The sequence below is a fragment of the Erpetoichthys calabaricus genome, chromosome 3 (genome assembly GCF_900747795.2).
Source record: "Erpetoichthys calabaricus chromosome 3, fErpCal1.3, whole genome shotgun sequence".
Taxonomy (NCBI): domain Eukaryota; kingdom Metazoa; phylum Chordata; class Cladistia; order Polypteriformes; family Polypteridae; genus Erpetoichthys; species Erpetoichthys calabaricus.
The window spans coordinates 174,838,576-174,855,562 of record NC_041396.2 but is presented as its reverse complement, the minus strand read 5'-3'; the positions used below and the strand labels follow the sequence as shown (position 1 = coordinate 174,855,562).

Here is a 16,987-nt window from a genome sequence, read left to right as displayed (position 1 = left end):
TATAAAATCCGCGGTGGAGTGAAGCCGCGAAGCGCGATATAGCGAGGGATCACTGTATATGTATTTGCTGACTGAAATTATGTTCTAAAGTTAAAATTTTTCTATATTTTTAAAAAAAATACCCAGCCAGTCCTGGTGTTTTACAATAAATACTATAATAATAATAATTCATTACATTTATATAGCGCTTTTCTCAGTACTCAAAGCGCTATCCACACAGGGAGGAACCGGGAAGCGAACCCACAATCTTCCACAGTCTCCTTACTGCAAAGCAGCAGCACTACCACTGCGCCACCTGTGAGGCTATGGGGCATAAAGCTACAAAGGAAAATAAAAGCATAAAAATGTGCCAAGTAAATGTGCCAAGTTTTGGTAAAAAAAAAAAATAAATAAAAAAAAACAACAAAAAACATGTCTTCTGTATTCCCAACACGTCTGTGACATCAAAAGGAATCTTGAAATAATTATATTATTGAATATTCTTGGTACATTTTTTCGCAAGGTAAAGATACATTTTTCTATTCGCTTGTATGAGTTCTCAATAAACATGGAAGTAGATATAAAACAAAACTAACCACTTTGCATGTAGTTTTTTGTAATTTGGTGTTTTTAGTGGAAACCATGTTACGGGGTTGTGAAAGGTCATTGAGGAAGAAGATAAGCCTTGAGGTAGTATGCACAGCTGGTCTTCTTTTAAAATGGCTGAATGTCATAATATTGATGTTTTTGCTCATAAATGACATGTATACAGGTAAGCTATTTTATATTGTATATATATAATTGCAAGATGCAGTTCAATACTTGACAACTGTCTTGGCTTGGAAAATGGATGTATTTGATAGGTTTTTATGTTTTATGCCCTGTGCCCCATAGAGTTCAATGTAAAATTCCAGGACGGGCTGTGCATTTTTTTTATATATATATAGAAAATATTTAACTTTAGAAAACAATTTTGCATGGCAAATGCATATATACAATGTTTGTGATGAAATAGATTTGACTTGAAAAATACCTAACTTATTTTTAAGGCAGAGTTCAGAAAATGATGAATCTGTAAGCCCTCATTCTTAAATAAATTGCTGTAAAGAAACTGATATGCACAAGCAGACATTACAGCACTGCCACAAGGAAGTGTCCATGTCAACCAGTGAGCCACAAGAATTACGCAAGCATTGATTTGATGTCATCCAACCCTAAATCAAGAGAAGATGAAAAATTATTAAAAGTAAAAAATAACTCATTGTAAATTACTGAAGATCACGGCACCTGCAACTGACCCATTATTTAACCTTATGTCTGCCATATACTTGGAAGTGATTTTACCTCCTGGTAGTTTTAATATTTTATGTATGTTTGGTGTCCACTGGGCACATGCAAGACCCATCCTGTAAACAAAGAGCACACTGTAACAACCCAAGGCAATTGTTGCCTACTAAAACAGGATACTTCTCTGGCCCTTCATAGTAAGAATGAGTAAAAGATTTTATATCTCATGCCTCTGTGGGCAGTACACAAACAAAAAGAGAGTTTTTTTTTCAAATAGACAAAACGGAAAAGGATTTTTTCAAAGCCACAGTGGACATAACTAATGTTATCGAGAAACTACTAGTACCCAAGTAGTCCCAAAATGAATTGCGTGTAGTGGTCATTCGTTTGGGCTATACAGCCTCAGGTTAGTCAATGTGCTGTTGCTTTCAGACCTTTCAGTCCATAATACTAAATATTAACCTTAAAAATGTTATCAAACAAACACTAAAATCCACAACTGAGGTATGACATTTCTTTTAGTGGGATGAAAGGCATAAAATCAGTGCAAGAATTGCTAATCAACCCATTCAAATCCAAATCGTCATCACCCAGTGGCATACCTGGTGTTGATATTTGCTATCCAGCTGCCCCACTTTGTTGTTCATCAGCTGCTGGACACTCTGAATGTCTGATTTCATTTCCTCTTTGGTGGCTTCCAGTTGGTTCTCTAACTTGTTAATGAGTGGCTCACAGCGGCAACCATTTATTGGGGCCTTTGGAGATAAAAAGCACATCATCAAACCCTCACCTTAGATCACTCAGCTGCCTATCAGTTTGAAATGGAGTATAGTATCCTATGATGTGTGACTGACAATGAACAAGCAATAAAAATTTTTATTGTAATTCCAAATGTACCTTAAATGTTCCAAGACTATAATTAACATTTCTTGGTGACTTGTGCTGACTGTGAATTAGTTACATGGTGTAAAGAGGTATGATAACAGACAGGAAAAACATACTATTGTGGATGAGCCTTCACTGCTAATATTGCAATATCAACATGAGACAAGAAGCATGTTACACTTTTCTGTCTGCCCTCCCAAAGAATTCACCTCACCTATGTCAAACGTCAGCTTTCCATTTCAAATACTTGCTGTGATGCTGCTTTACCTTCATGGAGAACATACTGTACCTGCATAATTTTCCCATCCTTCCCTCTATACAGGGTATAAAGCTGATAGGCTTTGTAGCAGTGGGGTGGCGGGGGCTGCTGATGGGAAAGCGGGGGTGCCTTGCTTTTTCTCTTGTGATTGGCATTCGCATGCTCGTTATCTCTCTTTGGGGCTGGGTCTGAAAGTGCCAGGGTCTACAAAAAAGCAAACAGGAGCATAATTTACTGACTTGGCTACAAAATGAAAGCAGACAGCCATACGTACGTCTATTGATATACTGTATGCGTCACGCAAATTCCACTCATCAGCAGCCATAGCTTCAGGCTAATTCAGCTTTATTACACTTTCTGTTATGAGGATTTTACCATTAAAGTAAATAACACCAATCTCAAAAAAGTGGCAAAGGCTACTGAGACAGGCTGTTCATTCCACTTAAATGCACTGACCCTATGCAGAGTGTACAAAGGAGGGGGGAAACAGTGGAAGTAAGTGCTTACAGTGTAGGAACATGTGACATTTAAGCAAGAAAAAAAAGAATTCTCAATAGCCCTTGAAAGAGGAGACAGAGAAAAATGAGACCAATTAGACAAGGAAGGAAGGAAGAAAGAGGCAGCTAAAACCTAGTAGGGTAATAAAAAGGTGTTTGAAAGAAGAAGTTCTCTGTATGACAGACTGCCTCAGACCTTTCCAACCTGAGAACCACCATAAGACACAAGGTGTGTCTTACAGGACTGAATGTAAACTCCTGCTGCTCACCTATAAATATTTTGATGGTCTTGTACCAGACTACTAAAATTTGTGGGGGTTACGTTTCTACAGCACCTGCGAATTTTGGATGTGGTTAAAAAAATATCTATTTTTATAGTTTAAACCCTAAATATGCCCCCAAAACACTTTAATGTCAAACATTGAAAGAAGTGTTGTTTCCATGAAATACATTTGAAGTGGTGGCCATGGAAGGCAAATGAACAGTCAATGCGGCTTACAGCTGGATTGACGCCATGTTTTGTGTCACCCAACCATGGTAGTACAGGGGGGGGGGGGGGGGGGGGTGGTGTGGTGGGTGTGTACAAAGGGCAGGGACGTAATCAGTGCGAGCGTATGAACCACACTAACTGGGAATTCCTCGTTCGTGGGGAACAAATGCATGCCCCAGTTTCCACCACGAAAGCTTACCCACGCCTCTCTGCGCCGGGTAGACACACGTTGATCCATTCAGTGTATTGCACGTGCAGTACAGGACATCCAAGGGCATCACAGACCTGTTAATGCTCAATCTCCCGCATAATTATTTATTGAATGCTAAACACTTCCGGAAAGACACAGTTGTCTAAAAGGGGTTGGTCTGAGGATAAATCAGTAAGTGAATGAAAAGATGGAACTCTGGAGAGAGCAAAATGCAACACAATAGCGAACCCGCGGCATAACAAACGCCGCATAATTATTTATTGATGGCTGAACACTTCTGGAAAGACACAGTTGAATAAAAGGGGAGGGTTTGAGGATACAACAGAAAGTGAATGAAAAGATGGAACTCTGGAGAGAGCAACATAAAATTGTCCGTTAGTGAAGACTGGTTTTGGCAGATACAGACATATCATTTTGAAAGTATGTCCCTGTGCCTTATTAATTGTCATCGCAAATGCCAATCGAACAGGAAATTATCTCCGGGTAAAAGTAAAAGGCAAATTTGAATCTGATGGGGTCAGGCATATCCGGAGAATAAGGACAGTTTGTGAGGTAGCAGCTGTGATAGTTTTACACTCCAGTACATTGCGGTGAATGATGGTAACAGACAGTCTAGTGCCATTACAAAGACCTTTTGCAGGCAGGAGGTTTCTGAGAAGCATGATGACGGATCCAATTTTAATTTTGAGTTTATGTGGAGGCATGCCAGTAGGAGTAAGACTATTAAGAAATTCCTTGGGGAATGAAAGTTGATCTGCAGGATCATCTGTGACGATGGAGTCCACGCTCGTGAAAGTCACCTCGTTGTTAGGGATAAGTTTTAGCACTTGTTCATTAAGGTATAGCGAGTCTTCGTTGGTGACGCTTAATATAGCTCGCAAGCTGAGTTGTTCCAGAGTGACAGTTGAGAAGTCGATGTCGCCATACAGTTGTTGAACGGGATCAGAAATTAAAGGAAAACAATGTGAAGGCAATGTCACAGGTGTTCCGTTTATCCCGTCTCCAAAATCGAGGAGCCATTGTGCGAAATGTTCTTGTTCAGGAAGAGCTCTCATATTTGTTGTCAGTGTAAGAACATGCATGTGACTCCACAAAGGGTGCTTATTAATGCAACTGGCGACAGTAAGCGAGCGGGAGCCACGCATAATGACGGGGAGAATTTGTCGGAAATCTCCACCCAATAGTATTGTTTTGCCTCCAAAAGGCTGCATGTCACCCGTGAGGTCACATAATAACCTGTCAACTGCCTGGAATGCGTATGCGTGTGTCATTGGCGCCTCGTCCCATATAATAACTTTGGATTGTAGAAGATGTTGAGCATGTGGTGAGGAAGGTTTGATGTTACATGTGGAAGTAGTATTCAGCTTCAACGGTATTTTAAAAACAGAAGGGGCAGTTCATCCACCCGGTAATAATGTTGCAGCTATTCCTGTAGATGCTATGGTTGTAGCAATGTCTCCCCTAGCTCTGATGGTATGAATGAGGGTTTTGTACACAAAGGTTTTCCCTGTTCCTGCAGGACCATCTAAGAAGAAGCATCGGGGATGGGAATTGCTATATGCAGCGTGTAAAACAGTATCAACAGCGTGTTTCTGTTCTGTGTTGAGTTTGTCGTAGTGTTCTATAGCGTGTGAGTGTTCAGCCTGAGCGTCGAAGGTGGGAGATGAATGACACAGTGGAGGAATGTCAGTGGGGGGTAGGTGTAATTTGTGCAGGTTGAAGCCATGTGGTTGCAGGAATTTCTATAACATTGAAAGAAGTGTTGTTTCCATGAAATACATTTGAAGCGGTAGCCATGGAGGGCAAATGAACAGTCAACGCGGCTCACAGCTGGATTTGGACCACAGCATAGACCAAAGCGAGTGAGTATGTGTTTGATGAGCTGTTCGAGTTGGCGGGCAGTGCTCTGAGGTGTGTTCCCTATCACGTGGGAGGAGGGGTAGAGTTTCTGGGCGAGGCTTCGTTGTTCCTTTCCCATGGTTTTCGATGGTGGACGCGGTCGGGTGTCGTAACCGAAAAGAATAATGAAAAGCCAACGTGGCTCAGAGGTGCATGTGGACTCCTAGCACAGACGAAAGCAACTTACAGGGTGGTCGGCGAGTTGTTGCGGTTCTTCCCTTGTCCACACAGGTTTCTTCCCAAAGTCCAAACACATGCAGGTTATGTATGAGTGTGTGTGTGTGTGTATATGTGTTCACCCTGTCATGCACTGCCCAGATGTTGTTCTTGCCTTGTGCCCCATGATTGCTGAAATGGGCTCCAGCAGCCCCACAGCCCTGCACTGGATGAGCAGGTTAGGGAGATGGATGGATGGTCCCTATTACTGTGTTTTAATTCTTAAAATTCTTCATCTTTAGTTAAAAAAAATCATGAACTGTTGAGATATTAGTTGACATGGAATCACTAAAAGCAACACAATGGGTCACAATGGTTACATCCGAGTTATAGGTACCTGGGCTTGATTCCCACCCAGGGCCATCTTAATGCATGGGCAAGCTGGGCAGTTGTTAAGTATGTTGTGACTTGCTGACTGATTGTGTAGGTAGGGGCACCAGTGCACTACTTTGCCCAGGGGCCTATAATGCTGTTAAGACGGCTCTGTTCCCAGCTTAGTGTCTCTTTGTATTTAGGACGTTCTTCTCGTCTCCATATGGTTTTCCCTGGTACTATAGTTTTGTCCCTCATCCTGGAATGCACAAATTACGTCCGGGCACGTGAGCAGGCAGTGTGAATGCCTAGAGAGCGAGGGTGGACGCGGGCCGGGGAATAAGGAGTGTTGGTGGGCGGGGAAACATTTTCCGTGTTCCTGCAGGACCATCTAAGAAGACGCATGTTTGTCACAGATGCGGTGGATGCGGGCCGGGGAATAAGGAGTGTTGTGTTGGTGGGCAGGGAAACGTTTCCGTGTTCCTGCAGGACCATCTAAGAAGATGCATGTTTGTCGCGGATGCAAATTGCTGTATGTAGCGTGTAAAACAGTTTGCGATGGTGCATGCGGTCGTCCGTCGTAACCGAAAAGTCAACGTGGCTCAGAGGTGCATGTGGACTGTAGCACAGACGAACATAAATGATGGCGTGTTTTCCGAGGCGTCGCGTCCGAGTTGGTGGGCGTGGCTCTGAGAGTTGTTGTCGTATCCAGTGGTCTTAGAGTTGGTGGGCGTGGCTGTCTTGCGTGCTTTCCATGGGTGTCTACTTGTCGGCGGCTTAGTGAATTATATATATATAGATAATGAAATAAGCTAAGAAGTCAAAAATATTGTTAACTCAGCAAATTCGAATACAGTAATCCCTCGCTACTTCACGGTTCACTTTTCGCGGATTCACGACTTCGCGGATTTTATATGTAAGCATATCTAAATATATAATGCGGATTTTTCGCTGCTTCGCGGATTTCTGCGGACAATGGGTCTTTTTACTTCTGGTACTTGCTTCCTCAGTTGGTTTGCCCAGTTGATTTCATACAAGAGATGCTATTGGCGGATGGCTGAGAAGCTACCCAATCAGAGCACGCAGTTAAGTTCCTGTGTGCTGCTGATTGGCTCAGCGACGGAGTGTTGCATTAACCAGGAAGTCTCATCTCACTCATTCAGCATTAACGTGCTACTGCTTCAGGGGCCGTGTCCAAGCGCCAACAGAAGATGCAAATGATTGCAGAAAAGGTAAAAGTTTCAATGAGTCCACGATTCTTTTTATTTAAAAAGGAGGAAAAGCATATAAGATCTACGGCCGCAGTGTCCTTTAACCAGGGCGCAAAACGAGTTGCAAGTGGACATGATAAGGCAGTAGTCTGGATGGAATCTGCTTTAGGAATCTTTGCAACAAGGTCGACGACGTCATGACCGCCTACAAGCTGCTACGTGTACTTCGCTTAACAGTAAGTGTAAACTTATCTACCGATTTCATATTGTTTAGCAGTTGTCCCTGTTATTAATAGAATAAAGGGTGGGTTGTAAACAATACAGGGAGGGTTTAAAAACATCCAAATACACGTTAAATAATTAAATAAATATGGTGTCCCTACTTCGCGGAAATTCAGTTATCGCGGTCGGCCTTGGAACCTATCTCCCGCAATAAGTGAGGGATTACTGTAACAAACCTCTCATTTGAGACTTCCCACTGTAAAGCTCTCTAAGAGCATGTGGTCAACGCAGTAGTAAGGTGCACACACTCAACTTGGAAATAGGTCCTCCACTCATCACGCCAGAACATGCTTATGGGGTCCCCCTCTCTCTCCTACAACCCAATTCCTTAAAATAGCTGGTCAATGAAAATAGAAGAGTTGTCCTCTTCCAGATACCCACACCAATAAATATCTGTTCAGTGGCTTTATTCTGCCAAGCTATATCTATATGTTTTCAAACCACCACTTTAGAAGGAAAATCTTTAAGGCAACATGTTAAGTAAAGCAGAAAAAAAATAGTGTACTATATGTTGAAAAGTGAAGCCACAAGCATTAACACACTGCTTTAAGGGCTAAAGACCTGGCCTGGGATGGAAGTGACTCATCCAACATACAAAGCTAAAGCCTTCCCTTCATGTCAGAAATAGTCCTGGAAGGTTATTAACTCTGTAAAGTATGCCAAAGTAAGAAAATGGGAAACTAGTTTTCAGAAAAAAGATGGTGGGGACAGATAAATTGTATTTTCTCTCTACCTTTTCCTTTGGCTTTTTCTTTTTATCTCTTTTAGTTTGCAGTTCAGGGGTTGTGGCATTTGTCTCCTTCTTATGCTGCTCTCTGGAGCAATGAGGCCGGTCACTGCTGTGGGTTTCATCTGCTGCAGATGCACTATCCTAAAAGAAAAGAAAACATTTTTAAAAGAGAAAGTAATGCACTGACTGGAGAGACAAATCATGAGAAACATAAGAAGAAAGATAAACTAGGTCATTCCTACCATGGTGACAATGCGCTGAAGTACAATAAACACAGTACAATGTGGATTTATAGATGTGTGTCACAGCACAGTCCACTCCCACTTTTTCTTTTCAGCCATTTAGATTATGGAATCTTAAAGTCACTGCTGTTAATAAGTCTTCAGTTTTCTGGGCCCTGTCACTCTTTCTGTTGAAATTTAATGTTATCCATGTTACCAGAATAGCCTGCCCTTCTATTGACCATTTCCACCCAACCCCAACCCTAATCCTATACTGTACTGGAAAAGTTAGGTACACTAAATGAATGAACAGATCAGCGTCTCAGCAGCTCCACAAATAGCAGGTCGCAAGCAGCCTACGTCAAATTAAAATCTCCTTTCCATTAGACCTGAGCATCACTCGGGCTGTAAAAGTGCCAATAGCATTAGTGTCAAGCGCTACTTGGGCAAAGATATAGGCATGTCTTGTGTAAGTGTCAGACCCAAGTATTACCTGGGCAACAGTGTAGACGCATCTTCTCTTAGCCTTATAATGCCATCTTGTAAGAAACGCCTCATCAACAGTGATGAGCAGACATTTTCCATTGTCTAGGCAGCAGAGAAAGTAGATATGTCAAATGAAACTGATTAAGTTCCTGCTTAACTTAAACCTTTATAATAAAATAATCATGCTTTAGTTATGGTATGTTTTTGGGTGCAAATAGGGTCTAAAATGAAGTATTTGTGTGCTTTCAGTGGCTTTCCTTTAAACCAAACTATGCTACAACTTGGAACATCACGATACTGGAATTTTTGTATTTGATATTTGGTTCCAAACAGACTTACACTTCTGAAGTTGAAATAATAGGCACTTGTCAGTTATTATATATTGATTATTCAGAAAAGCAAACTTTTGTTGGTCATGAAACACATTAGATGATGAAATGCTTTCAGCATAATTTATGCGAAATGTGAGTCTTACTTACGTGAATTACAGTGGATTATTTTCAAAATTGTACTTTCCTAACTTTCACTGCAGGGAAATGGCTCTATTAAATTCTCATAACCCAAAAGTTCTGTTCCTTTCTGATCCCTAGTGGAGATCTTGGCCAATCCATTCAATCTCTCTAAAGACATAGTTGTTCTCAAAAAAATAATACACTGAAGTGCCTTTTTGTCAAAAACTTATGAAAATAAAAGTGATCCAAGTGTGATTTACTTATTTTAAGGGTGTAACAGAGCAAGATGCAGAGGACAGAAAGATATGGAAAAAGATGATCCGCTGTGGCAACCCCTAACAGGAGCAGCCGAAAGAAGAAGAAGAAGTGGCCATTAAACATGGCAGTTTATCTCCTGCGGCACAACAGTTGTAAGTGTGCCAGTGAATTTAAGAAGTGATTCCAGTTTGGGGTGAGAAAATGTTCAATGAAATTATAATGGAGAATTTTATCTTTCAAGTTACTAATCAGGTTTAGTGGCACATATCAGTGTATACTTTTTAAAATTCCTTTGTACAAATAAGCAGCTGTAAGTCACCAGCTTTATCCTCATCAGAACTCTGCCTGACAAACCAAACTGTTTAAATTCAAACAAGATAACCCTATTGAACTGCGTCCCTCATAAGAACTTCATTTGGATTTCTACCAAATATGAATCCACTTAATCAATGTTTTTAATGATTACAAAGTGCCTGTACTGGTAGCATGAGACGTATGGCAGGCATGCTAGCTTAATACACACTGACCTCAAGGCCAAGGACCGAAAAGGCACTGCACAGGAAACAGAAACATGGGGAATGGCCTTGCTAAGAAACAAACTGACCTGATGAAGTATTGGCAAAAGAAGCTTGAAAATTTCCTTTAGTCTTTGTTGTGGGAAGTAAAAAGTTATTGTATTCCTTGGGAAACTATTAAAAACAGAAATCTGAAATTGAATTTTAACGATGTTTTGAAAGAGGAGTAAATTGTAGTGCTCTGCAGGCAAACTAATCCCCCACTCCTCACACCACAAAGGATGGTCTTCATCAATAGTCCAGGGCAGCAGGTACTGTTCATACCAACTAAGCAGATATTGGTAGAATGAAAGGAAAGAACTTGGACCTGGACAACCATGCTGTGAAATCATTTTTCCAGTGCAAGTGCATAGGTGGGATTTCAAAGTGAGGAGTTGGAATCCACTCCTAGAGAATTCAAATCAGGAAGGCTCTTATTCCATTGTGAAAAGACGCAACATAATTACAGCGTTCTTTGTAAATATACACGTTTTTAGTAGTCTTTCAGCATCTATCCCTATCTGTCTACAAGACTTTATCTACTGTTTGACCACATAACAGTCTGTTAGGTTCAGGTCCTTATTTCAAATCTTTGGCTATATTCAAGTGTCTTTAGTACTAGGGTGTTGTACCGTGTTAGCCATTATGAATGTAGAGAAAAGCCAAGCAAAATGACACCTTTTATTGGCTAACTCAAAAGATTACAATATGCAACCTTTCGACGCAACTCAGGCCCCCTTCTTCAGGCAAGATGTAATCACATTACATCTTGCCTGAAGAAGGGGCCTGAGTTGCCTCGAAAGCTTGCATATTGTAATCTTTTTAGTTAGCCAATAAAAGGTGTCATTTTGCTTGGCTTTTCTCTACATTCAAGTGTCTTTAAATTTTATATTATATATATATGTGCCATATATGGTACATTGTCTGTTTTTTGCATTCTGGTCGTCACTGCCTGGGCTTCCACATGTTTAAGTACAGGTGGGGGAGCTTTTCTCATGACAGGACTGTGAGCCGCAAGGCAGTGATTGATGGCATCACCCTTCATAGGTGGGATTTCAAAGTGTTTGCAAGGAACTGTTCCAGTCAGTAGCCAATGAGAGGTTAAACCACCATACTCAAAAGAGTAGAATGAAGGAATCCATGGGAGGATGGCTGATCTACATCCAGGCTTCATTTTCTGTTAACAGACGGACCCTATCAATGCCGAACCAAAAAGGTATAAACGACTCGCCTGCTGTCATCGTGGATATGGTTGGTGAGGTGTCCACCTGTACGCCTTTACAGATCTGTTCTTGCACCCTGGCTAACCTACCATCTGAAGAGGGTGAGACTAAAACCTTTTTTACCTTTGGGACAGCATCATCTTCCTATTGTTACAACATTTGCATTGTCATTTTCCTACAACCTCCCACAACCTGTTTGGACAATATCCCATTTAATGTTGAACTGTCTTGTCTGGAGTCCCATTTAGATAAACTTCATATTGAGTGTTTTTGTGTATATTTATTCATATATATGTGGAGTTAACTGATCAGGGTGGCTTTCATAGATAAGGTTTACATTGAGTGTTTTTGTGTTTATTTTATATATGTATATGGGTGGGATAAATTGACTGGGGTGGAGACTGAATTTAATATTTTACAGTCTGTGCGCTGTGTAAAATCAGTATACAGTATTTAAATGTATGTGAATGATTCTGATTGTCTATGTACAGCCTCCCCAAATAACAATCAGTTAATATATTTTTTTTGTCCTTTGGATATTGAGAAATTGTTGCCTTTAGTTTTTTTTTTGCCTTTATGTGATCGTGAGCTTTGGGAGTAGAAAGTCGGAACAACCTAGGCCTACTATTACAAAAAGAAATGTAGTTAAGACTCACCTGACAGTGTATTATATCTTGCTTTGAGCTTAGGGAAATTGTTACAATGGAAATATTCTACTTCAGAAAAAACAGAATATTAGCAAAGGAGGTCTATAGTGGAAGTGGTAAGGTAAATTTAAGACATAGTGACTGACCAACTCCATTTACCTTCGGAGGCAGAAGTTCATCTCTGGGAACAGACAGCGCCCGTCTCTCCTGCTTTAGCTGGTCTCTTCTTTTTCTCACATTTCTCCCTCGACTAAAGCTCTGCACCTAGTTATGAAAATATTAAAAAACACATCAGGAAAAACAGGAGAAAAGGCAGGTGATTAAAAAGTATTATGCTTGCCCCAGAACTGGACAATGAATAAATATCAAGCTGCAGAAACAATTTACTTTGTAGGAACATGTCAACCAAATGCTTCCTTTTCTGCCACTCCCAGGGCCATAACTCTTTTTCATCTATGGCTTAGTGTTCAGAAGGTGGCAGTGTTTAATAAACTCTTGCGCTTACCTGAGGAGCTTTCGTGAGCAGAAGAGCCACTAAAGGGTTGTTGTGCTCTCTAGCCAAATCCAGTGCAGTCTGACCCACCTGCATTTAATATATTAATAAAATCAAGAAACCTTCAAAAAAGATGACAGCAAAAATATACATATATATAGTGCTTACAGCAGAAATTTTTAAACCTTGCTAAGACAATTTTAAGCTGAGTTTTTCATACTGAAATCATAAAATCAGCAGATGCCAAAGCTCATTGGCCTCGGTCATATGCAGCAAAACCAACTCCTGTGTCTTCAGGTCATGTAGGTGTCAAAATGCACCTAAGCTGTTCCTAGTGAGCCATCCTCAGTTATAGTAGCAATGTAGCTGAAGACAGCTGGAGATGATTCACAGGCCAGAGGAACACCATTTAGCACAATACATGTCAAGTTTCTTCATTATTTTTTTTTCTTTTGCAAACACAACGTTTTTCCTTATGCGACTTTAGCTCATACGTTCTCGTAACTAGAGATGCATTTGGCAAAATGTGTGTACTCCAAAGATTCAGCTGGCTACACACCAGCAGCACAACATGAATGGTACTGGAAGGTCTTTGAACAGGGATGGAGCTATGGGTGTGTTGAGGTAATCAAAGCCTTAAGGCCAAAACATATGCTGACAAGGCTCCAGCTTGACTCAGTCAAATGTTTCTGGGAACAGATATTAGACAATCTGCAGGTACTTTGCAGCCCTGGGGGCCCCAAAACTGAAGCTGTCATATTGTATAGGAGTAAAAGTGATTAATATTGCTCAGACAACAGGCTAACCTAACCAGATTACAATATTTTGACAAGACTTTTCTCTTTGCCTTTTTTTAAAATATTATAATAATGTTTATAGTCTTTTCTTGTAAAGAATGTACTGCATTTGTAGCAGTAGAAGCAACATAATTGTGATGTAGCAAAGAACCTTTGTGGTCTGAAAATATGGATAAGGCTAAATCATGATCAAGTTGGTATGTCACTCATCCATACATTTTTGAACTCTCTCTTCATTACAGGCTTTTGGGGACTGAAAGGTTATTCTGACAGCATTAGGTGCAAGATGGTGAGATGCTAGTTCATTGAAAGGTACACTTACATATGCAACCACACTGAACCAATAAAGAGTCTTTGTTTAAAGTAATTTGTGCATTCCAGGATGAGGGACAAACTATAGTACCAGAGAAAACCATATGGAGACGAGAAGAACGTCCTAAATACAAAGAGACACTAAGCTGGGAACAGAGCCGTCTTAACAGCATTATAGGCCCCTGGGCAAAGTAGTGCACTGGTGCCCCTACCTACACAATCAGTCAGCAAGTCACAACATACTTAATAACTGCCCAGCTTGCCCATGCGTTAAGATGGCCCTGGGTGGGAATCAAGCCCAGGTACCTATAACTCGGATGTAACCATTGTGACCCATTGTGTTGCTTTTAGTGATTCCATGTCAACTAATATCTCAACAGTTCATGATTTTTTTTAACTAAAGATGAAGAATTTTAAGAATTAAAACACAGTAATAGGGACCATCCATCCATCTCCCTAACCTGCTCATCCAGTGCAGGGCTGTGGGGCTGCTGGAGCCCATTTCAGCAATCATGGGGCACAAGGCAAGAACAACATCTGGGCAGTGCATGACAGGGTGAACACATATACACACACACACACACACTCATACATAACCTGCATGTGTTTGGACTTTGGGAGGAAACCTGGAAGAAACCTGTGTGGACAAGGGAAGAACATGCAAATTCCATACAGGCAACACCTGTGGGTAGGGACAATTTAGCAATGCCCATTCACTTAAACTACCTGTCTTTAGACAACGTCCTTAAAAATCCTTGCCATTCTTGCTTAATGATGCCCTTAAGAATAGGGCTGTGCTCAACAAGCACACCCCCATTACAAATACTGTGTGCATCTTAGTTGGCTATTGACCAATTTTAATCTACAGGGATCATTGCAAATGATTTGGCTAAGTGGTTTGATAAGTGGTTAAAACTCTAGCAAAACCCTATGTCACATCTGGTACATCCAAGCAAATTCAATAATGTAATTCTGATGAGACATGCCAATTTAGATGTCACTGGCATCAACATAGCGCATACTGTGTGTACTTAGAATCTAAGCAAAAGCTATGTAAAGAATGAATTTTATTTGAATATTAGGATACTAGGTTTTCATTCAAATTGTCATTTGGAATTACAAAAATCTGTGAGTTCTGTGAAGAACTGGAAGATCCTGCTTTGTACCCAGCACTACCTGGGTACGCTGACACCCCCAACAGGCCTGTATGGCAGTAAGTGGGCACTGAATATGAATGTGTATAACCAGTGTTAGTTTGACACTTTATTAAGAAAATGGTTAAGTAATTTAGATGTCATAAGGCATGTTTTCTTGATAGAACATCAAGTAATGTGCAAAGTATTTGAGAATAAAAGCATGTTTTAAAGTTTTAAACATTTTTAATAAATAAAATACTGCAACGTAAAAATTATAATTAAGAGATTTTAGGAGAGACTTAGTCAATATAACCATGTCTGAAAGATCTGATACACAGCCTGCTTGAGTGGACTACAGAGTATGTCTGCTGTGCTACACATACTTACATTGTTTGTTATTTCTGTATCTGCCCCGGCTTCCAACAGAAGACGCACAGTTTTCTTGTGATTTAAGGATGCGGCCGTATGCAAAGGGGTATCCCCAGCCTAACAAAGAAATCAGCATGAAAATATTTGTATCAATAAATGAATTAAATTCAAAAGCTACAATATGCCATAAAGCAGAGAAGGTAGGTAAACTTGAAAATGAAGGAGGAAACAAATATTATACAGTACAGTAATATCTCGATATATTTCTTTGACTTGTTCTTTTTACTTTTTAGAAATTTGTCATTGATATGTTCTCATTTACTGAATCATGAATCACTTAATACATACAAAGTCTATACATTTGTACTCCTTTTATAAATTATGATTACATATAACATTGTTTGTTATGCAGTATGCCAGTACTGCCCTAATTATTGTTCACTGCACTGAATGATCACACAGGCACATTTTAGCAAGACTTTCTAAAACTGTTTAGTTTATCAGTTCAACTGAAAATAATATGCATCAACTGCTTCTTCAGAAAAAATGACAGTAATGACAGTTAAATTTACAAAAGAAAGCATCCAGCACTGTACATAACTAAGCAAACACCAAGCTCAGGTCTCTTTTGCATTTCTAACTCTTGGTAAGTGGTCTGAATTGGTCGTTAGTGAACAGAGAGTTTACACCGGAAAACACTAAATTGACCTGAATTGGATGACACCCCTCATGTTTCCTACAGCCATCATTCTGTCCTATTATTTATATATATATATATATATATATATATATATTGCATAGTTTTACTGTCAAATAAAGCAAAGAGTACGCGACACGTGTTTCGCCCTCATTTGGGCTCATCAGGCGTACACACTCTACTGCTCCCCTCTCGGGGAAGTGAACCTTGGACGTCAGCTTCAGAGATGAAGCCCCTTTATGCTGCGCCACGGCATGTGGTTCGTTTATTTGACAGTCTGTAGGTCCGGAATAATTACATTCATTGCATTGCAATCCACCACGGTGCCACCCACAACATTCCATGATCTGCTTCTCACAACTGAAAGAGGGCACCGTGGTGGATGTTTGCCAAATGGCAGACCAACCACAAGCGTTACCTGGTAGGTAACCACCCACACAATTCAGGTCGTCGAGACTCACACTACAAATGCAATGAATATATATATATATATACTGTATATATATGTGTGTATATATATATATATATATATGTATACGAGGGGGACCCAAAGATAATGAGAATTTTTTACTGGAGGGGTGTTAGTTCTAACATTTGCTGCTAAATTTGTGTACTAGAGTGCCCTCTGCATCATTTGACCAAGCGTTGTCCTTGTAGTGCTCAAGCAATTACATGATGCAGTGCAGATCAGGCAAGTGGCTGCTGCATCACGACAATGCTCCTGCCCACACAGCATTGAGTGTGTGGCAGTTTCTCACGAAAAACAGGATGACAACGGCTTCCCAACCCTAACTCCCTGGACCTTGTACCCTGCAATTTTTTCTTATTTCCAAAAATGAAGAGGGACCTTAAAGGAAACCGTTTACAGGATGTAGAAGAGGTCAAGAAGCAAATGACATAGGCACTGAAGGCTATCACTTTGCAAGAGTTTCAGAGCAGTTTTGAACTATAGAAAAAGCAGTGGAATAAGTGTATTGCGTCTCAGGGAGAGTATTATGAGGGAGATTCAATTTTGGAAATGTTGTAAGAAATATAAGATTTAAAAAAAAACTCATTATTTTTGGGTCCCCCCAAGGTTTAGCTG

At 40.3% G+C, this 16,987-nt stretch overlaps 1 protein-coding gene across 1 annotated transcript in view; it reads right to left on the bottom strand.

Moving 5' to 3' along the window:
• The window catches only part of ankrd6b (ankyrin repeat domain 6b), a 153,163-nt gene that overhangs the window by 18,572 nt on the left and 117,604 nt on the right, over positions 1-16,987 (bottom strand). Inside the window, exons 8-13 of the mRNA XM_028797544.2 lie at positions 15,225-15,323; positions 12,605-12,682; positions 12,259-12,363; positions 8,262-8,399; positions 2,441-2,614; positions 1,869-2,021 (exon numbers count right to left, since the gene is read on the bottom strand). Of these exons, the coding sequence (XP_028653377.1) occupies positions 1,869-2,021; positions 2,441-2,614; positions 8,262-8,399; positions 12,259-12,363; positions 12,605-12,682; positions 15,225-15,323 (747 nt within the window). The remainder of the gene's footprint in view (positions 1-1,868; positions 2,022-2,440; positions 2,615-8,261; positions 8,400-12,258; positions 12,364-12,604; positions 12,683-15,224; positions 15,324-16,987) is intronic.